Source organism: Ostrinia nubilalis, chromosome 10 (assembly GCF_963855985.1).
Source record: "Ostrinia nubilalis chromosome 10, ilOstNubi1.1, whole genome shotgun sequence".
Lineage (NCBI taxonomy): Eukaryota > Metazoa > Arthropoda > Insecta > Lepidoptera > Crambidae > Ostrinia > Ostrinia nubilalis.
The window spans coordinates 10,884,256-10,907,878 of NC_087097.1; the positions used below are offsets into that span (position 1 = coordinate 10,884,256).

Genomic DNA, 23,623 nt, shown 5'->3' on the forward strand with positions numbered 1-23,623 from the left:
ATCTTTTTATTGCTGTATTTAACCTTCCTTTCGTATACTAATTTATGCGTCAGTGTCAATTCTGCGATGTTTATTCTTTGAAATTTTCGTAAAATGGCTGCCGCCTTGTAATTAACAAATTAAAATTAAATTAGTGTTTTAAAGTGCATAAATGTACAACTTAATGGTAAAAAGTCATTCCTTGATTTTTACTTAATATGTATCTGGAGTTATTTGAACAGTATTTTCGTCTATAGGATGGCATATTTCAAAAAACAAAACTGCACTCAAGCGTGTTGTCACAGCAACCGCTGAGCACATACTAATTGAATTTCGGTCCGTGGACCTATTTACGTCCCAGAAACAGTCTAGTTGACATGTCTTCTCTAGTACGTAGTACATTATAACTCAATGACCTGATACCACCTTATCCCGCAGAAGAGCAAAATAATGTTTTTATGTAGCGTAAGTAGGTACGAATACTCGTAATTTATACTCGAACTCGGCATAATTGTCGGCCGTTTGGTGTAGTGGTTCGAAACGCACTACCTACTATTCCGGAGGTAGCGGGTTCGATTCCCGCACAGTACAAACATTTGTGTGCATGAACATATTTGTTTGTATTGGACTGGGTATTTTCTATGTATAATTAGTATGTATTTACAAAAAAAAAAGTATTTAAGTATGTTTATATCCGTTGTTTAGTACCCATAGTACAAGCTTTGCTTAGTTTGGGACTAGAAGCGCAGTGTAAAATGTCCAAGGATATTTATTTATTTATAATGACCGGTAAATGTACTCGTACTTACTTCTCTCTCACACGCAACATAAACAAAAACTGACGATGTTTATTTAGAGATGTTATTCGTAGCAGAACTGTACCTCTAGCACGAAAAACTTTCGACTTCGAAATCGAATCGTTTGCGTATCCGAATCGCCATCAAAAGATTTAGTATGAAAAAAACATCCTCCTTTTTTTGAAGTCGGTTAAAAACTTAGTATGAGATTTGGTAGCACGAAACTACTTTTGACAGTCGAAATCCTTACGTTATCGTTGAATTCCACGGCTGGGTATATAATTTTGTCGAATACGCAAACGATTCGAAGATGAACGTTTTAGAGGTACTACTGACGATTTCTCAGTGTTGGGTCCCTACTTCGACGCCCCCTAGCGATTAGCGGAGATGTTAGGTACTCTTAGTAAAACCTCCGATCAGCGAACTCGATCTCAAAATTGGTTCCGACTTCTACACCCCACCACCCACCACCGATGGATAAAGCGGTTTTGCCGTAGCAGAAACAGAAACGATGAACTGACTCGATTTTAAAGTGCTGAGTTCCGACCACCGATAAGTAACAAGGACTACCTATTAACTAATTTAATTGTTACTTTTTTATAGTACATATTAAATAACAAATCAATTAGTTGGGTGCGAGTAGGACTTCATAAGGTAAACTTAATGCTATAAAGCATTTTCTGCCAGTTTATCCCTGTACTTGAATTGAGATAACTGTGCCTCGGCTATGCAAAAATGATTCATGTATTTATAGGTACGTGCACACGCACAGGGTAGTACGTGGGTACTTGGGTAGGCAGGCATACTTACTTATGTTGTGGAAATGAAAATAGCAAAAAATATTTATAAAAAAGTTGTTTATTTATTTTCATAATAAAACATATTAACGTCAAATGTTTATTTGAATCTATGAATAAGTATTTATCGAGTAATTATTTAGAATATTACAAAATTTTGTTTTTATTTTTATTGCCAGCGAAGTATGGCATTTTTATAAAAGTAAATATCACAGTTTATATTAAATTATTTGTGACCGAAGAATTGTAAAAAGCTAGGTAATGTAAACTAACTTATACTAATGAGCGACTCGAAAGGTATAATATAAAGAACAAAAGAATTTAAGTCATCTCTTCTTACATTGAATAATAATGTACTTATAGCTAGTTTATTATGTGTTTATTTCTTTTGAAAAGTTTTTATAATTTACATCATTAATAAAAAAAAATGAAATGCTGCCCAACATTTACAACGAGCCGCATTTTTAAAATTTATTTTTGGAGTCTATACCCTATAAGTGGTTCCCAAAGTTGTCTGGGATACGACTCATCTAATACAAGTTCCCAAACTCGGGACCCACCTATAGGAAATTTCGTCCGCTGCCCAGCGGTTGTATCGGTAGGGTGATGTGTCGTTCTACAGGCAGGGCCCACTCAATGTTCGCTCGCGACCCACCACTGGGTCGCGACCCATAGTTTGGGAAACCCTGCCCTATACTATAATCATGGTAGTCGCTCCCGTATGTTTTAATATAAAAATCTTGTAATTATAAGGGAAGATAGTATTAGGAAACTTATGTAGGTTCAATGGTGTTGGTTATCAATAACACTTTACCTACAGATACTTTGACACACAACAGTAACATACAAAAATACGCGAAGACAATTTATTCTGTACAATGACTAACTATATTAAGCACCATATTCATTCTACTATAATAGTATTCATTTTTTCCATCCGTCCAAGAATCCATTTACTGGCAGTGCAAAAATTCAGCTTTCTCTTTACCTCATTACCTACTCGGTCATACGTGTATTATAAGGCCATTTATATACTTAATACAATTATATTTATATAACTATATTATACCTTATGGTAATGAGCTATGTGAAGTGAGAGTATACATGATTCTTATTGACTAAGACAAAAACAGGAATTCATAGGCGAGACGTAGCATGAGCACTATATGAACATCATCGTCATTGCACTTATTAATCATGACTTATATTTAAGTATTTAATTATATTTTACAAATTACCGAATGTGTACCTCTTTTAACCAGCATTAAAAGATAAATCTAATTAAGAACAAGTACCTATAGTATCATTACGTAGAGAATATTGTTATTTATTATAGCTATATTTTTTATTGAATATTCATTACTATAGTGATAAAATATCAATTTTCTGTTAAGGCATTCTTGTGTCTAGATAGATCTATTTTACGAAAATACATCCTTAAGTGGTACTCGGCTAACAAGTATTGTAATAATATGCATTTCCATTTATATTTTACAAAATCGGATCTTTATTTCAATAATGCATAAAATCTATAATAATTCTTTTTAAATACTGACATCGAGAGACAATACAAACTGTACAGAAGCTAATTGGATGGTGTTATATACCTTACATGTCATTATCAAACCAAGCACACGATCATATTGAGATCAAAATGTACATACATTTTAAAGAAATAATAATAGCATCATTATAATAATTATACTAACATGTATTAAACATTACTATATAAAATGTAGGCATACAATTAATACTAAAACAGGCAGTGCATAGTTTGCGCAAAAATTTACTAAGCCTAAAACATATTTCAGACATATTTCGATATGTACTTGTTGATTTTGAATATTATGCATTATCTGGGAGTATCTAATAAAGTAATAAATATATTAAAGTGGCACACATATTTTTTTACAAATAGGCAGTCATTTTTATGTATTTAGCTTCGTAAGTAGTTCGCGAGTACTAGGATTAGAGAAGAGAGGAGAGGTATGAGGAGGTGTTGTTGGTTTGCGTGGGCGGCGCTGGGCGATCGCAGCGTGGAGCCGGGGGCGGGCAGGGCGCGGAAGGGCGAGCGGCGGCCGGCGCGCTCGGCCGGGCAGCCCATCCAGAAGGTGGCCGACGGCAACTGCCGCTCGTGCTCCACTCGCATCTGCAGGTCGTTGAACTTCCAGAAACCTTTGCCTTTGAAGAAGTACGTTTTACCTGTTGACAAGAGCACACTGTTGATTATCTGCTCAAAGCTAAAGAATATCAAGTCCTCATTTTTCTACCTATTAAGTCAATTTAAAGAGAACTTTTAAAATAATCCTCATTAAAAGTTCAATGTTGAAAAGAATATTAATTGAATTTTCTTACCATCTTTCCATTGGAAAACACTATCAATGTTATAGCCAACGCCTTTCCACATAGACATGTCCCGAGGGTAGTCGAGCTCCACTCGTCCGTCATCTTCATCGAATCTGAAAGAACGTAAAATAAAGTTAGATGACAAGAATGCAGAAGTAATTTATTTTCAAGACAAATATTCTGCTCTCGGAAAATGTTCAGATATTGAATAAGGAATGGATGAATTTTCCAGACAGATCACTTACTTCCAATACATGGTGCCACTATAAAAGTATGTTTTGTCGTTATGACCCCAGACCATTGCCGCATCTAACTTTTCTAAACTTGGAGGTAAGCCAAGCTGAGTTAACGGTCTTGGATATCCAGGTACCAAGTATTGTGAATCGAATAAGTACAATTCTTTACCTGAAAGAAAATAATTATCACATTAAGCTTGGAGGAAAAACTAGCTTTAAAGTTTAAAGTACTGTTCACTAAACAATTAAACACTTACCAACGAAGAAAGCTATCTTTTTGTCAGGTCGTTCATAGACTGCATCAACATGAGTCAGGTTTCGTGGAAGTCCTGACCACATTCTGGATATTTCTATGGGATATTGCGGGTATCGGCCCTGCGAGCCTATCCTCCAATGATACTATAAAAGAAAGAACGTCATTTAGTTTGTAAAATTACACCAGATATTATTATAATCATAGCTAAATATGGATAGAAATACAACTTACTCTATTCTTGAATATGAACAGTTCACCACGAATGAGAGCCACAGCGTCATAGCTCGTGTCACAAGTGTCCGGTTTATCAGAAGGAGGAGTGGGTCGAGGAGTTGTTCTTTCAGGATAGTACGGCTTGCTCTTTGGAGTATCACGGTTCGGATTATTGGGGGGGTTCGGTCTTGGATAGTTGGGGTACTCTGGACGCGCTGTAGGATAACGTGGACGGTAAGTAATAGGCTGTGTGGTTGTCTCCGGAGTAGGGCGCGGGTAGTGGTGGTTAGTCCTTCTTGGGTGCTCATCACTCGTGTTATGATGACGACGATCTGGATAGTATGTAGGATAGTTCGGTCTTTCGGGGTAGATTGGCCTTTCAGGATAAGTGGGCTTCTCAGGATAGGCTGGTTTTATTTTTTCTGGATATATTGGCCGTTCTGGATATGGTCGTTCTGGGTAGATGGGCCGTTCAGGGTATGTTGGATATTTCGCTGGGTTTCGTGGATACGGCGTATAATCTGGTCTATGATTTTGATGATGGCGATTATGGTGGTGTATGTACGGTCTTCTCGTCGTCGTAGTTGTCGTTGTTGTGGTCGTGGTGGTAGGTGGGGGCGGAGTCTCTATGGGCCGATACTTCGTCGGTATCTTTGCCCATGTTTGTTTTACTTTTGGACCTGAAATAATTTTACATAATTAAATAAAGAATTACGATTTTTTTCAGTACTTCAATATATTTCTACAATCCTGCTGGACTTACCATACATCTGTTGGATGCCATTGCGATCGTCTTGAGGTAACACAAAGTTAGGTTGTATGCCTTGGTACCAGGGGAACATAAGAGCACCCCTCTCGGAGCTGTGACTGAGACCTAGTGAGTGTCCAAACTCGTGAGCAGCGACAGCAAACAGCGATGTTCCTGAAATACAAGCGAAATCAAATCATTCCTATAAATTCGGTTTGTAGTTTCGGACGATATTTATTCATTAGATTTATTTAAAACGTTTGTCGTGGCTATTCTATGCGGGCAACAGTCGCCAGCGGCTATTTATCTCATATTTACGTGCGGTTCGAGTCAAATAAAGGTAGATATTTACACATGGCTAGCCGAATACAATCCGAAGCGGCATTGTAAGCGCCCGTTGCCCGTGTAAATTATCCCGGGCACGGCAACGCAGCGGACCTGTCCGTGCGTTGTGGTGCGGCTACTATCGCCTGCAACCACTTGCGACGTGTTTACTCTGTACGTCCACCGACATACAAGCGCGATGCTCCGATACCATGAAATTGTATTTGCGAATTCTAATCATACCAAAACTAATTTCATGATCTTTACTCTATTCTAGATGTGTGCTCTGTAAAGTTACTGATGAGCAACCATAGACATTTGACGAGCTTATGTTACGATCTCTATCAGTAGAAGTAACTGGGGCCAGTGTGACGTGCTCTTTGAGGCCCGTAATTGACTTTCTTATCTGACAGTTTTATGATTTAAGCCTGCAAATGTACCTAACCAAATAAGAAAAAAACCATAAAGTTCTTTTCGTCTTAAAATAAAGGGAATTCGAGCCGAGTCTCACTCTTAAACCACTATAATACATTACTGACGCATTATCAAAACAACAGAGTGTCACTCTGAAAGCTTTAATTAACGCCGCGCCTAGAATTCATTAAATCATGCATGTGTTTGCAGTAAATACAGTTAATGTGACGCAATTTAAACGCGAAGTGAAGCGTACAACAACTACAGAGGCGGTAGGCTCCACCGGTGCCCGCCATTTGCATGTCAAAACATCGCTGACCGCGACACGCTCATTTCCGAACGTTGGCGAACTTTTCGCGCCGAAATAACGGTTCCTATACAATTTGGAGGTGAAACCTGGGAAATGTTGCACGTAGGTATTGTAAAGTTTAAAGTGTTTACGGAGTTGAGCAAATTCTAAACATACGTGGAGATTAAGGTAACTAAATATTAATAAGCTCCGCGAAACATATTTAGTGGTTATTAGCTCTCATCAAAGTATAATAATGTTTGATTTACTTATCCATAAAATATGTAACGAAAATATACATCAATTTCTGAGTAAATTAGATATGAATAAAAAGTCTTAATGAATATTGCTCGTAGACAGAATTCGTAGCGTCGTAGCAAGATCGCGATCGTCTACGAAAGGTAGAACATAAGTATATTCGTAGCATCGTAGCAAGAGCATATATTTTTATTTATCATTTAAAGTTGTATGGTATTTAATGTATTTAAGTAATTTAGACGTTCAGTCTCAATATTTGACTCTATTTTTTGCTCTCGCTCTGAGATCTCTCTGCCAGCGAGAGAAGCCAAAGTCTTTCCATGCAATCCCTTGGTTCTAAAAACAAAAGAATGGGTTGAATAATCACCTGTTTCCTCATCATCTTTCGGCTGCAGCAGCCACAGCTCATCATCGTCGAAGTGCGCGTCGCCGCCGCGGCCCGAGCCCGGGAAGAACGCGTGCGCAAGGATCGTGCCGCGTCCGTCGAACGGGTACGCGTCGTCATGGTAACCCCTGGAACAGACAAATAATTACAGGTTTCCGAAGCGAAAAATAGTAGTTGTCATATGTAAATTGTAATATGGACTAATTTTTAACAAAATTAAAGTGCTGTTGCTTGTACATGGCCTCCTATTTATGAGCTATCAAAACGCGGCTCTCCCGTAGATGTTGTATGGAACACTTAGTTTTTAGATAACTCATTTTCTGTTAGTTGAAAACTATTATGTGTTCCTTTCTAGGAGTTCTGTCGTAGAATAATTGATTTGTGGTATTACTTAATTGTTATAAAGTTATATAAGTTCATAATATTATTGTATTTGGTAGACGTTCATGGAAGACGAACTTTTATGTGTTAGGAAATAACTTTTATCAACAATTTATATGCATGGTGTTTTTTTGCAATTTCAAATTTGTTTTTAATATTCCAGAATGTTTCCTTTGTTCATATTTATGAGCACCCTCCCCTCTGTAAATATTGTACACATTAGAATTTATATATGTGTGAAATATTTGCTATAACAGTATATTTTTCATATTTATGCAACCCTTTGTTGTTTGTTGGTTCAATTCGTAAGCACGTAATCGAAACACTCACTCACGGTATGTTTCGAACAGAAATACGATCAAAACTTTTACGTTCCAACTCAAAAACACATTATTACCTACTAAAGTTAGTTACCGCGATCAAGCTTTTACAGTTGATGAGAACAGTCGTACTAAAGTAATATATTCATCTCGCAACAAACAACAGTTGATAGAGTGGATGGAGTCTGCGGAGCAATCAAACTTGCGTCCCTGGGGTAGGCAGCTCGGCCACTACCCACCTAATCATTTTTCGCGCCGCAAAACAACGGAAGACTCCCCATGCATATTTCACGCAGTATTAGCTGACCGTTGTGTTATTGAGTTTCCACGTTCTCTCAACTTGCGCCATTAGCGGTAGGCAAATAACGTGCTCGCGTCGATGCATGTCTGCAATGTGTTTTGCCTAGCCAGACTTAGCATATTCCGATTGCGGTTTCCATGGATCAGGTAAACTCATATCGAAATGTTGAGTTCAGAGTTACTTGCTCTTCTGATGTGAACCTATGTTTTTCAGATAGGTCATTGCACTCGAAACCAAAGATGAATCAATGAGCTTTATAAATAAAGAAAGGTACCGGTTACCACAGCTTTTTTCTCAATATTTATACTTAGAAGTACGATACCAATCTCACAACAAAATTATTTGAACTGTCTGAAAGCAATAAAGTCAACAATAACAGCACAAGTTATACCTTCAAGTTTGGCTTCAATGAAATCTTTGCTCCTTGTTTTCCTTTTGTGGGTTCTCCTAATTGACAAATCAATGCTCAAGTGCTGAAATACTTTAAGTATTTATTATAAGCCGTATTTATCTTCTTATGTTACCAGTAATGTTTATTGGACTTATAAATTAATGTTAGCAGTAGTGCAGCACACATAATCTTGTTATTTCGTGCTTTGCTGGATTAACTACATATAACATCTCTACCATGAGCTTAATAGTAGTTGTCGACTATAGCACTAATATTATATTGGTAGTTTCTTGTGTTCTTCAACGTTCTATAGCGAGTAATTGCAGTTATATCACTGGCGGGTTGGAGAAGGCAGTTAAGTTGCACGTATCCTTTATTACTCTGGTAATATTACAGTTTATGAGAGTAATAAATCTGGTAACGCATACTAGAGCTGCGCGCAATCATTCCTCTGGTCATAGCGAATAAGGTGATGAGGAGCTGGCTTTAACTTAATAAAACAACTACATTGTAGGCTGATATTAAGATCAGACTTTGTTTAGATAAATTACGCTGCTTATAATAGCTATGGTGTTTTGAGATTAACTGATATGAACAATTAAAGGAAGGAATATTGGCGAAAATCTTTACACGATTGCTAAATTCATCGATTGTTGCTTATGTACCTACTGCAAAGAAATTATAGGAAGAGGATTTTAGCCCAATGGGTTTAAAAACTTTTCTTTAACTTAGTAATATTTGATATCTTTACTTATTTTAACAAGTTAGTTAAAAGTTATCAACGGTGAAAACCCCATGATCAATGTGAAAAACTGCGCGGAAATTAATGATAGATAGCACAAACTTTACTATCACATGATTGATCCTCTGTCACTGGCAACTTATAAAACTGTGCTCATGGTGAGCAACTTGCAAAACGACGCGGCCAGCTTTCTTGAAAAAAGAAAATTTTATGCAGACCGCCGTGAAGTTGGCTGCAAGTTTGGCGTTTGCAGTCCGCCACAATATGGCGGCCGCAATATGTCTGCACTTGGGTTTTTGTCGCCACTGGTTTCTCATATCGTCGCCTGTACGGTGATCTAATAAGCGAAACTTCGCCCTTCGCTCATTCGATATGCTGCTCCTGTCGGCAGCTCGCGTCATTTGTTACGTAACTGTCTCGAAACTATTGTGTCTGAAAATAACGGCTTTTCGAAAAGTACGTTTCATGGTAGAGTTTATGGCTCTACTTGTAAATCAAAGCACGAAAAGCAATACTACCTACATTTTTTTAATCCAGTGTCCAGCGACTCTACAGTTGGCTTTAAAATACTGGCTTGAAATTGTGGCGACACCGACGAATACGCCACTACAAACTATGTACCAACAGATGGCGCTGTCACTACTACACTATGGCACAACTCCGTCGCTCATACAAACCTGCATCGCGGTGACGGAGTTTTATATCCTGCCAAGTATATATAGACAAACCAAACTGGTGACCACCGCACGTTCAAAACGGATCCCGGATCATCATCAGGATCCTGAACACAAGATTGCTCCGGTTACGCTCCATGCCATCTCCACGACGACTATCAGCCCTGCCGCCCCTGCCGCATGACGACTGCTTTCCTCTACTTACCTCATTTCGTGCATCGTGTATGGGTGTATTGTGTGTGAAATTGTGCGTATAGTGTGCATTGTGGTGTGCATATCAACAACTAACCTACAAACTACTTACTAACAGTGGGTTTACTAATCATAATAAAGTGAAATCCAATCAAAGACAGTCCAGTCCACCAACGACACCGCAGCCACGCAAGTACCATCTCATTCTCCGTCTCTTCTATTCAGCTGTGCATTTGAACAAAATAGACATTGAACATTATACTTTTTAAAGTATTTACTAAAATCATAAAATTATATGTGTTTATTAACCCTACAATATAAACAATCCTCAACCACAATAAGGAAGCTAGATGTTAGTGCTTCCTTCCGAGCGGGTGTTATGCTCGGGGACCAAGGTCCAATTTACACCATCTTGGTTTGTCTATATATACTTGGCAGGATATAAAACTCCGTCACCGCGATGCAGGTTTGTATGAGCGACGGAGTTGTGCCATAGTGTAGTAGTGACAGCGCCATCTGTTGGTACATAGTTTGTAGTGGCGTATTCGTCGGTGTCGCCACAAAATGTTCAGTTACGAAGTAGGTAGGTATACCTTTATTTAGTACTACTTTGTAGCTTTACCGACATCAGTTCAAATGAGATTTGTAGACATCCCTAACATAATTTTTCTAAATTGACATTTTAAACATGAAATTGTATGGAGAGGGCTTCGCTCAACGAATGAGTCCCGCGTGCGGTGAATACTGAGCGGGGGAGCGCTCATAGTACATTAGCGCGACTTAATTTGCCTTCTAATTTGAATTTAGAACTAAACTTGTACAGGTGCAATTATTTTAAACTTATTAAGATTACTTTAATGGCTTCATGTTGAAGAAATTAATCATAACCTTTTCCTACACTTTGATACTTACGCCTACCTAAACAGAAGCCGTATCTTGAAAAGAAATATATTAAATTATTTAATTCGCGATTCACGTTTCGAAACATTCCATGGAGTATTCCAGTGAGTTTTCCAGGTAATTTTAGCGTATAAAACGTATTGGCTAGACAAAAGTAAATTGTAGTTGTATTTCCTATCAGATAAATGGCAAAGTGGATTTTGCCAGGCACGTCTCCGGAATGAAAGTGAATTGAGCGACCCACGCTGAATTTGAACTGTTCGATACAGTTGTTCTAGGATTAAATACAAATTGTATTGCTACTGATGGATATAGTATCAAAATCAAGCATGAGTGGATGCAAAAGTTACATGAAAATGCTTTATGAAAAAAATTCTACAAGTCGTTAAAGTACCTATGAATGTTTTATCCAATTTTGTTTGAAAATTAAGCTAATAATAATGCGATTATGTACTTCCAAATATTTAGTTTTTAATGTAGTAGGTAGTCTCATTATCAAAAAGGTGTTTTTTTTTTAATTTTAATTAAACAAGACCACTAGAAAAATACTAAAATAAAAATGTTTAAACTACGCGAAGTCTAACTACTATGAACGTTGATGTTTAATGTATTTCAGTTCATAAATATAAACGAATAAAGAAGTGTTGTCTGAATTTCAACACGGATTTTTCATCGTCCGACCTCCATTCCGATGCGGCGCAGCGCACGAGAACCCCAAATCCCCTTAAAATGGATACGACGTTTCTCCAAATCCTTACTTGATTATTATTTATTATCAACGCAATAAATCAACCAACGAAACTCGGACTTCGTTTCTTGGGACTACACAAACATTGTTGTTTGCTTGACTATTTTCACTAGATTCGTTTGTATTTCATTACTTGCAAAGTAGGTATATAAAGTTGATGGTAAGGTGTGAATAGGATTTATAATTTATGAATGTAAGTAATAATATGAATTGTAAGAAATTCTATATTTTTTATTAAAAAATGTACGATTTTGGTGCTTTGTTTTTGACTAAAGGACAAGTAATTAATTTCAGCATTTCAGCGTTTATATGATGCAATAAACATTTATGACTATGACTATATGTTCACTGTTTTTGCAGTCATCACATCATCTTGATGTAGAATGTTGCCATACCAAAAGACGCATGCTTGTTGGTTATCATAGTTTGCCTTTAGAGACAAGAGTTTTAAGGCCTCTCTATTGCCATACACTAGGTCGATCTTTTAGTTGTATAGTAGCTACGTACGAGTATATGCTGTATGTAACACCTTTTTGGTAGCATGCATCTAGCCCGCAACAAATTCCTTTCATTAGCCTTACAGCAAAAGTATGATGTCACGTACAATCATCGATACTTATTTACTCACTTAGCAAAGGACACGACGATGTCCGCCTCATCGGAGTTGACCTCGGTGAAGGTGAGCCGTGACGCTTGCTGCCACACGTCGAGTGCGCGCGCCAGCACGCTCCTCGTGCCGTGCAGGTCCAGCTGCGACGGCACCCTGGTCGATGACATGCTGTGGACAAATACAATACGTTAACGTAATGGTATAAAGAGTGCTTTAGCTTGGCTCTACTTTTTAAAACGAACTCTTTGGTTCTATTTTTTCGGGCACGCCAGCCAGGATAAGAGATGAATAGAAATAGCGCACGAAAACTATTGACACTTCTCCACATTTATCTCTACATGTCTCTAATCAATAGGGAAAACTATAGAACCATATTCCAATATCTACAGACATATTGAGTAGCAAATTAGAACTTCAAGTAAGTGTGTTAGAATACAAAAGCACCCGAACACTCATTATGTAAAAGCACTAAAGTAACTAAGTAACTGCTTAGTTGAGAAATATTTAATTTCAGCACAGTCCATAATTGTAATAAGGGTGAGTTCTGTTTGTAAACCCCGCGGCTTATTTCGCAGCCCATTACGTATATGTGTTCACAAAGTTTCTTGTCTAAATTACAAATTATCTGTTTTTAGGTCCGCTCCACGCCACACGGTGAGCTACGGGCAAGTCATTAAAAACAAATGTTTATTGACAAAGTATCAGGTTACATAATTAAATCCGGCCAAAACATCAAGTGGTGAGTTTGTGGAACAGTTTAAACAGATTTGTTGGCTCCGCTGGCGAACTTGGAAAGTTATAATTGCTGTCCTTGCGCCCGTTTTGATATTGATATTGTTGTTTTTATTTATTTATAATTGCAGAAACTATGCGATACATTGATTTGGTTTCTAGACTGTACTTATTATAACAAGTTTAACAAAACTTTATTTAGATTTTTAAAGCAACATTAACTGATGCAGCATTCGTCGTTACCTATCTCCAAATTCTCCAATCCAATCCATTTATTTACGACTAGTAGGTATCTACAAGCGATCGCTCTACACATTGCTACAACAATAAATGCAATTTAAAACTAAAGATAATTCTTGCATAACTCTTAATTTTATTTTTGAAGCTTTTTTTATTCAGCCAGGATGTTAACTCCTAAAAGTGTAAATATATAATAACATGTGGACTTAGGCGGCTCAGCCTTCGTGCGTAACTACGCTCAGGTAGCTCACGTGACCAACTCGTGTTTCAGTTTGCGCCCTGCGGTCGGCTGTGCCGAGTAATGGAATAATCGCATTGTGGACAATTTGAGTGACTCGGTCCTATTTAACGCTCGCTGCATTCATTACGTGGGATTTATGCGTTGTCATGTACAGAGAGCGACGTCATTAGCCCCGCACGCAGTTTTAATTAGACAACTATTTAGTTCAATCCGGTTACGTCACTAAGCCAGATTACCGCAGGGAAAATAAAATCTCCCCGAATTTATAACAAAGCCGCGACACAATAGGTGTGTCAACAAGCATACCGCTCTGCCAACGATGCGGTCGCAATTTGTTCATATTTGTGCAATACGTTATAGGCTGTAAAATATTGTTTCCGCGGGTAATTAAAACTAACCAACGTGGGTAAAGCCCACCGCTGCTGTTGTTAATAATTATTTTAAATTATTAGAGGTCGCAGGGGAAATATGAATAGATAACAAAATACGTTAATTTCGAGCGGCATATTCATTTCGAAATTGCCTGGCTGCATGCACGTCTCTAGATAGGGCATGAGCACTAAAATGATATGTGCAAAATAATTTATCGAGTCTTTTTAATGGGCCGAGCCCCAGGACAGTCGGTCGGCGGATGGAAACCGCTTGAAATTTATTATTGCCATATTAACATGGCCCGCCGTCCGCACGCACTACATCAGCCAACTAGTTAATTGCAAGCCTTGGATGAAATTCGCAACCGCATTTCAAAGTTAATGTTGTTGCGTCTGCTCAAAATAATGAGTGTGGTTGAATAGCTGGGTAGGTACAAATGGTGTGTAGTGCAGTGTTTCTTTCTGTAATTATTAAGTTGGACATGCTGGCAGCGCGCGGAGTGCGATGGAATGGCGTCCGTTAGCCGGGCCATGTCCATCAAGTGCAGGCACCAGTGCGGGCACTTCCATGCAGTGAACATAGATTGTCTGGTAATCATGTTCATGCGGACTCACCACCAGTCTCCTCAGATGCAAGTAGATGTCTAAATGTCATTTGTTTGTAGCGAACGGCAAACTTACTCATGGAGAATTTGTTGTAGTACAACTAAGGTTTTTGAGGAAGGTCTTAATGCTACACGTTGCGAAAAAACTGTTTTCTGCCTCTGGTTTTTGAATAAAAACCAATTAATGCGAGTTTGAAATGAATTTGCTGGAGTTTTTTACAGTCTTCACCACTGAAGTTTTATGGACGAAACCAAAGAAATGCCGGCGGCAATTATTTTTAACGAATTTGACATGGAAATTCGTTGTAACTTTGCGTAAATTGGGACACGTGACTTAAAGAATAAGTTTGTAGTGGTTTTGGAGGACTTCGGGGCACGTTGTTCGGTTAAGGAGTTGGGCAAACAGAGCCGGTTGGACTTGGGACGAGTGTGGGAGCCGTGGCCACGTGAGGCCGGAGTGCGGAGTTCCGAGGCCTAGTCACGTGGCCACGTGGCCCTCGGACGACAAAGCCCGGCGGGGCGCGCCTAACGACGGCCGCGGTGAGCGAGTGCGAGAGCGTTTCCAGCTGCTACCCGCCCAATACAATACACCTATACACCTGCTTCACAAAACCTTATTTCGACATGGAAAATTCAGCAAAGGTTTTCAGCGGACAATCCGAAAGAAATCTCAGATTCATTGTCAGCGTATGCTATAGAAACACCCGAGATTTCATGAATAACTTCACACGCTACGAGTACTTTCCATTGTTGTATTTATTGCTTATTGCTCATAAAAATTGTCATGATCGATGGGAGTATCGGTCCCCATTAAATTGTGTCTGTATTATTTAGCGCGGGCGTGGGGAGGGCGACGACTATGTTTATGGCACTAAATAATAAAATAAAACATGCAATATCATGACGACATGCCGACGTCTTCACGACGAAATGGACATAATCTCGTTACGATGTCGTAACAAACAGATTTGTAAGCACGGACTTTATGGTCTGTGTCCAACGAGCTCAAATTTAATTTTCTGAAATAATCTGTCAGCGAGCCATTAAAATTATTCATCCGTGCTATGTCTTATGGGACGACTTTACCCTAGTAAAACATTAAGTTTCACTGAGTTTTACACTGCAATTGGTGTTTTGCAATAAAACGAGACACTTAAATTAATATTTTGTAAAAGTAATTTTCCAGAAGTGTTTTTATTATTTTGACATCCCTACTTAGTTTTATCATTGAATGAATACACAAGCGCTTGATGTTAGTTGGTTGGATATCTACTGCAAGGAAGTTTAATTTTTATATTGACGAATTAAAATACGATATTTTAGGCACATAAAGTATTTGTGTCACGCTTTACACAGTACCTACACGTCTCTATCACACTACAAGTATTCAAAATCTCCCAAAACAATATCTTCCTCCATCCATCTCAAAAATATATCTCCGAATAACATTTTCTTCCGCTGAACTTGGGAATTAACATAAAAATAATAAAACGTCAGCAGGATGCGGTCCCCGGAGGCGTGACAGCCGGCCGCTGCCTGTCACAGCGATTGTCACACGCGTCGACACATGGACCGTTATCAGGCTGACTTGTGAAAACCAACCGATATTTTAATAACATCACGGTAGCCAACTTTAACGAGATTGTCAATAAGTTAACCGAAAAACGAGTCTCTTTCTAAAATGTTCATACCACCATAAAATGTAAACGGTTCCAGCAATTGTCATAATTGTTCAGACCACTGCAATAATGCACTCCTTTGAAATACAACCCCCCGTCTCGGCGCGTCTCTCAGGCTCTCACGCCGTACATTGCAGATAAGCGACGTGGCAATAGGCATTGATGCTCACTGGGGATTTCAATAGCAGTCTACCTCCTCGATTCTTTGATCTATAAAAGGATTAAAGCGCCTTTTCTGTGAGGAAATTTCAATTCGAATAGGTGCGTCTTTATTTTGATTTCTCTACGAGAATGCTATCGTGTTTATGGGTGACCCAGTAAGGGTTTATACATACTGATCCAATCGTATCGTGCGAGGAATTTATTGAGCAATCATTAGTGCAGTGTAGCGGCCGGGAACGTTACATCGGGGTCGACGTCGTATCCTAATTGACCTTTATCGGTGCGCTCCTTTAATAATGGCTCCTTTGAATGTCGGCTGACGGCGAGCGACGGCCGTGCCATTGTGGAGTGAGCATTGACGCTCCTCGGGGATTTAAGAGGATTCCTAGACAACGGTTCGCTGTCTGCCTAGCTATTACGAGCAGTTTGACGCTGTCTAAGATGTTTGCGAATCTCATAACGTCTATGTAACGCTCCAACGTGGCAGTGAATCGTATCTGATGTTCGTTATCGCAGAGTCTATCAGAAGTCGCGTTTAGATTGGGTTTTCATGCTTGCCGGTGCACATAAGAGAAATTAGCGAATCTGGCCGGTGGAGCGCCGGGGGCAGAATTAAGTCGAGAGTAACGTTGTTATGACGGTAATGGCATATTACCGTTCGCTACGTGCGGCCATTTTCCGCGCTACAAAATTGAAACGATTTTTTAGTGACGCGATTGCATCGGCTATCAGAATATTTCGCAACGCTGATATTAATTGTCATATGTTAAAGTTAATTATCAAATGTGAGATATCATTGCCGCTATCCGAATGTGTGAGTATGCCAATGAGTGTTCATAAATACCGAACTTTATAAATGCTAGTTGTTAATTTAACTACAGCCTTCAGCGTTAAAGTTATTTTTACGACCATGTGTGATTGCTTTAATAGGGTTGGCGTTTAATGAGAAATGATAACTTAAACCTAGTTAAAGATACAAGAACTTAGAAGTTTTATATGAGTTGGTTAAACTGAAAGAGATATAATTGGAAACTCGAGACGGTTGCGATGGCAGGACTTGGCTGTACGGAGTGCAGTTACGCCGTTAATTTTAGCCATAAAAGTAGAGTTTTTGCGCGGATAATCGACTAATTAAGGTTGCAGCTGAGAAGCGGGCACTTAGAGAAAAATGTCTACGCTACAACGTGGAGAAAAAAACTTTTACAATAAAGTTATGTTTGTTGTGCTTATCACCAATAAAATTTGCTTTGAGAATATTAGAGAAATAAGGCCATGAAAGTTGCTACGGGAAAATCTGTAAATAAATATATTTAAAGGTGATTTTCTTATCATACAAATAATATTTATGGATACTGTAGGTCATAAAGTATCTTTACGGCTCATCTTTGGAAATCGGTGTCTGTAAATCAGCCAGGTGTAGTGGGTGTGCCAGCACTTCCTATAATCCTTCTTCCTTATCGCTCAAAATATAAACATGCTTAAAACTTTCAGCTATAAACCCAGGTCATTAGATGCAACATTTTGAAGGTAGAGCCAATGATTTCCCTATCTACCCACGATAAGTGCGGGCTTAAGGCGTCGATAGACGGCGCTGCATCCCGATGAGATTAGCTGCCTGGCTGATGCAACCTAATATGCTAATAATTTATGCCCATTCAATTTCCAAGCACATTCTGCCAGATATTAACGCGCCCGTGATTGCCAACATGTGGGCGGGAATCTGTAATAACCTAATGTATAGCTACGTAACATAAAGCTCTAAAGACTGCCCTAAACATTTATAATAAGTACATTATTAGGTATCTAGTATTTTTCAATATCGAATATTACAATACATGTATAAATTGGGAACTGTGCTTAGTTCCATGATAAAAAATAGGTATGTACTAGGACACGTATTTTAGAAGAATTAAAAATCGTGTATTCAACTTTGAAGACGTAATTTCAGCGTGAACTGAAAAGGGGCAATATTCTTAAACCATCAAAGATTATCTATATCCCATAACTCCATTGGCTGAGTCAACAGGCAATGTGCGGCGTCTCAGCAGTGCTCGAAGCACGGAGCTAAGTGTCCCAAGTTATTTTTACCGCTCCCTTCCCGTGGTGCGCTAAAAGCATTTGTCTTGAATTTTTAAAGTGCCAATTGAAGTTTCCAGCAAAAGGATGTAAGTACGGGTTAAAGTTCAGTGTTTCTGAGATGTTAAGAGTGGATTGACTCACGGTAATTCAATTTAGCTTCTATTGCAAAAACAAGTATTTTGTGAAGCAACTTGTCGCAATTATGAGACTGTAAACAAAACAAATATCAAGTATTCAAAACGACGTCGCGGCGGTCTATAGCGGAAATGACGAGGCGATTAGTAGCAGGTCTCGCGCCCTGGGAGAGATATATCCGGCGGAACCGAGTGAAATTACTTCCCGGGTTCTCGATGCACCGCAACAATGTCCACGCAAACTGCACAATTCGATTTAAGAACGAGCGAAAAGTCCGGGTCCGGCTCGAGACTTGAGAGTTTCGAGTCGCTCGGTTCATTACAATCGAAATTCCCACGGTTCATTAGGATTCTCCTGAATTCTCGGCGTTCATTAGAAATACTCGGGCGGCAGTGGACCCCGGACGTAAATAAGTGATTAACGCAGTTGGGATTGTTTTCAGACGCTCGCCGCTGCAGCGCCTCGCCGGGCTCAGTTGATACATTTAAAATGAGCCTCCGCCGGCCGTCAACTCCGCCCGCTAATCTTTTATGAGATTAACTACAACGATTCTTCAAATTATCACTTAGGGTTGACAATTCCGAGTCCTTGTGTGAGATGATAGCGGGGCAAAAATGAAAAGAAATTGGAGTAGGTACGTCTTTACTACTTTTTCCTTTGTTTTGTGTTTATGCATAACTCAGACACTTTTACAAGTCCCATTGAATATTTAATTCTTAAATAACATCAAATTTATTGCGACTATCAGGTAAATCGTTGGTTTTAAATCGTATTAAAGGTATGTAAGAGGTGCTTAATTACATTTCCACCCGTCTGAAGGGATATGTTGAATTACGAGCCGCCCTGTATATCTGTTAACGCCTCAAAGATTCACATAATCCCAGCTTAAAAATTACATAGTTCCCCTTTTGAAACTTTTTCTTTAATATTGCATGGATAAGGAATATTTATATAAAAGCTGCGACCCGGAGTTGGTAGAAGGTAATGGGTACTTTTAAGCTGAATTTTATTACTTTTACTGTGAAAGAAGGTAAACGTAATACAAGGTATTAATCTGGATCGGCTCGTGGAGCGCTTTCCTGTAATAAAATCGTTTCGGATATATTTTTGTGTTATTAATATTACCTACATGTACATTAAAAAGACCTAATTGATTTATTTGATAACCTTTTTACCTATTTCATAATATTGCCAGTTTAACTAAAGATTGTTATCTTTTTTGATTGCAAAATCTGTCAAAGCATCAAACTTATTAAAAAGATCAAAGCCTGTTCAATGAAGATATTAAAATTATTTTTATTCATCAAATATTATGTTTAAGACTTTGATATTTAATTCATTACTTTTAGTGAACATGAATATAACGTGATATTGGCTGGTAATCTAATATCAGAAGTTACAAACAAAATGAAGCGGGAATCAACGGTGGGCGCGTATCGAAGGGCGGACTTTGTAAGGGCGCTTACCCCTCTATTTCAAACCGTTTCCGGCACTAAGCTGTTCCGGAAATAAAGTATTTATGTCGTGCCAAGTAGTTTTATCGGAAGTAGGTATTTGTGAGGAGCCGACTCTATCAATATGTGATTCAAATAAAAGGTAAAGTTTTTCTGCACGTATTTTTTAAAGAATTGATCGAAATTGATAATTTAATTTAGTACTTTACTTTGGTTAGTGTTCACTAGTATAAGTTTTAGATGTGTCTACGTTTGAATATGTTTGTCAAAAAAGTATCAGTTTGTTTGTTTGTATCCGATCTGGTATCCACAGTTACTACATAAGTTTAGAATAAGTCATTAGGTGGCGCAGTGTAAAATGTCCAAGGACATTTATTTATTTAGTCATTGTAGTCGGATTTATTTTTCATTAAATTACTATAGCTACTTTCTTACTACATTACTGAGAAATAAGACATAATATTCACTTAACTTGAACTGGTTACTTAATGCCCACCCCCATAAGTTTGTGTTGATGATTCTGATAATTTTATCTCAAAATCTTCGTTAGTTATCGGTGCTTGCTTAGAAGTTAGGCGGGTTAGGGTCTAAATGGCCCCACGTCCGGACAAACATCGCGGAAATTCGCAACTCAAACAAGTTTAAGCAAATTTATAACTTTCGGACTGGAAGCAGGCTGTTGCCTTGTTGTGTTGTGTGCTCACCTCGCCGGCGTCATTAATACACATCGGATAATTATTTTCCAAACATAACATTGAGATACTTTGGCTTTGGCGATCTAAAGTTAATACTGATGACTGATTAATGCAATTTAATATTCAATTTTTAATTAATTCGCCAATAATTAAAAGAAGCTCCTATCATTTGCCTAACTATGGCTTTGGTGCTCAAAAGTTAATAGTGACGAATGGAACTTAAAACTCAATGTTTAATTCATTCTCAATTAATTAATAGAAACTCCTATTCTTAAAAGATTTAGAAATGCATATTTACTCGTATCTAACCTTTAAAATGCAACGAGAATACGCAGGTTAACGGTCAAACGTCTCTTCAAATGTAAAACTATAACACTCAAAGTTTTCCACTTTGCCCGTCCGATATTAAAATATTCTTGATACGAATGTTGAACACGAAGAGCAATTCAAACAGCAATGCTGTAATTCAAGGGTGCGCGGGAAGTTCACTAATGATAAAGCTCGGAGGGGAAATGATATGAAAATAGTTTCCTTGTAGGCGATGTACGGACGATGCATTTCAGACTATAAATTTTGATTGCAAAATAGCTCCTATAACTTACTAAATAAGATCTTACAGTGTATAGCTTCAGGTGCTATCGTCTGCACTATCGGGAGTAGAAGTGGCGGCGTGTGGGGAACGCACGCGGGAGGGCTCGGGCATTGCCCTTCTATCGAGAAATAAATAAAATAAAATGCTATCTGCATTTACCTCATTAGCATCAAAGAATTCAATCTTTGATAAGAAGAGCCAACTAGTCGTATTTATAATTGTTATTTTGTCATTACTCATCGTTTGACATCATATTATAAAGAAAGTAACAGGCTATTTGATAAGTTTCTGAGATACAATGATATTAGTCAATTCAGACGAAAGAAAAACACTTGGAGCTTTCCTTGCTCTGAAAATCTTTTTTAAAAATAAATTCCAAAAACTGTAAAGGTTACTACAAGTTTAGAAGACAACTTAAAAGCTAAGTTTTTTCTAATAAAATTGGTAGATTGATTTAATTCGCTAGCTGGATATATTTTCAAAAAGAAACAATGAAACATTTTATAAAGTTCAAAAGGAGCGGAGTTGTTACTATCAGTATATCCGATAATCCCGTTTTATAATTTTCCAGATCGGTCTAAGCTCGGATGGCATGACGTAAAAGAGTATTATCTCAAATAGAGCGGAGGGTGCAAGGCCCTCGCGAGGTGCTTGGCCGCGCTAGCACTCTTTGTCTCCTCTGCCCCACCAGTCGAAGGTTCTTGCACTGAATTATGTTAGTAAGGCGAATGGGGTGACGCGAGGTTCCTGCTCCACTCTAAACCCTTTGTTGGGCGTTGATCTCGATCTTGCGCAAAAGACAGCGTTGCATCGTTTTATGGGCGGAATTGAGATCTGTACAGGAGCTTCAATTCTATGTAATTTATATACTACGAATAAATATTAGGTAGTTCATAAAATTTAAATTTATTATTCTAAGAATATTATGGAGACACGCGATTCTTGGAAAAAACTAAAGTTCCTTGAACTAATTTGTTGATAGACACATTTTTCAAGGCAACATCGTAATCGACAGAAAAAATACCTTGAAATCTTATCAATTTATCATCCTATATTTTTTTAAGTAATGATTCAATTTGATCAAATTCATGATAGAAATCATTAATATCTTTTAAAAATTTACATTTTTTCCCATCACTCCAAGCGTAGTAGCTACATACTACGAGAATGCTACGAAAATCTCGTAGATAGTTTCATTAGCACCTGAATGCATGTCTCCTAATTATGTTATTAAAGTGTGTAGCGTTCGTATGCAGTTGCATAACACTATTCGGGAGCCGTTGACCGCTAGGTGAGTGAACACACCGGGTTCAGACGGGTCGCGAAGGTCGAGGGCCTGCATACGAGAGTTGGGTATTTCTCCCGATCTGGATTATTTAGTTGATTACCCCGACCTTTTTTATTTTTGAATTTAGAGTAAGTTTAGGTAAAACATTTCAAAATAGACATTGTTACGTGCATATTTTTTATATTGGCCCATCTGTAGCAAGCAGGAATAAAAAGTTATGTGACATCAAAATTTTCATGGTCGGGGTAATCAAAGTTGGGAGTCAGAGTAATCAAAAATAAAACAAAATATTTTATTTTCTAAGGTTTTTTTAAGTTATGGTGAAATAAATGTTATTAAAACTAGCCATTTGTTATTCTGATGTATAAACGACAATATTGTAAAGTTTCAACAATATCTGTTAAGTAGTTGTTGCGTAAAAGAGTAAAAAACTTTCGCTTATACATAGGTATAATATTAGTGACTCAATGTCCTATGTCTCCTATATGGGACATAAGGCGTCCACAACACAACAGTCCTCCATCGCATTCGGTCTTGAGCTTCGCGTTTGATCTCGCTCCAAGTCTTGCCGATCTTCTTCGCCTCGTCTGCTACAGTGCGCCGCTGTTTTTTTGGCGCGACCACGTTTGCATTTTCCCTGGGGGTTCCAATCTAGAGCCTGCTTGGGGATATTATCGGGGTCCCTTCGGAGAGTGTGGCCGATCCAGTTCCACTTGCAGCGTTTGATCTGCTGGCCGATCGGTATTTCGTAGCGGCGTTTTAAGAGTTTTTCGTTTGGAGATTTTGGAGAATTCGGCGAATACAACGGCTGAAGAAGATCTGCAGCTGGTGCGAGATAGCCTTAGTGGCTTTCCACGTTTCACACCCATAGAGCAGAACTGATTTGACGTTGGACCCGAATATTTTGATCTTGCGTGGGTCATTTTCCGTAATGGCCATACGGCTCGAAGTTGTGCGAAGGTAGCTCTGGCCTTGGCAATGCGCGAAATGATGTCCTTTTCGGTACCTCCAGGCTCTGACACGATGCTCCCGAGGTAAGTGAAATTGTG

The 23,623-nt window shown here is 38.4% G+C and overlaps 1 protein-coding gene across 1 annotated transcript in view; it reads right to left on the reverse strand.

Moving 5' to 3' along the window:
• Positions 1-1,615: 1,615 nt before the first annotated feature.
• Positions 1,616-23,623, reverse strand: part of LOC135075218 (matrix metalloproteinase-2-like) — a 197,090-nt gene continuing 175,082 nt past the window's right edge. Inside the window, exons 5-12 of the mRNA XM_063969588.1 lie at positions 12,320-12,469; positions 7,025-7,170; positions 5,388-5,546; positions 4,643-5,304; positions 4,413-4,554; positions 4,165-4,324; positions 3,929-4,032; positions 1,616-3,775 (exon numbers count right to left, since the gene is read on the reverse strand). Coding sequence (XP_063825658.1) covers positions 3,510-3,775; positions 3,929-4,032; positions 4,165-4,324; positions 4,413-4,554; positions 4,643-5,304; positions 5,388-5,546; positions 7,025-7,170; positions 12,320-12,469 — 1,789 coding nt within the window. The 3' untranslated portion in view covers positions 1,616-3,509. The remainder of the gene's footprint in view (positions 3,776-3,928; positions 4,033-4,164; positions 4,325-4,412; positions 4,555-4,642; positions 5,305-5,387; positions 5,547-7,024; positions 7,171-12,319; positions 12,470-23,623) is intronic.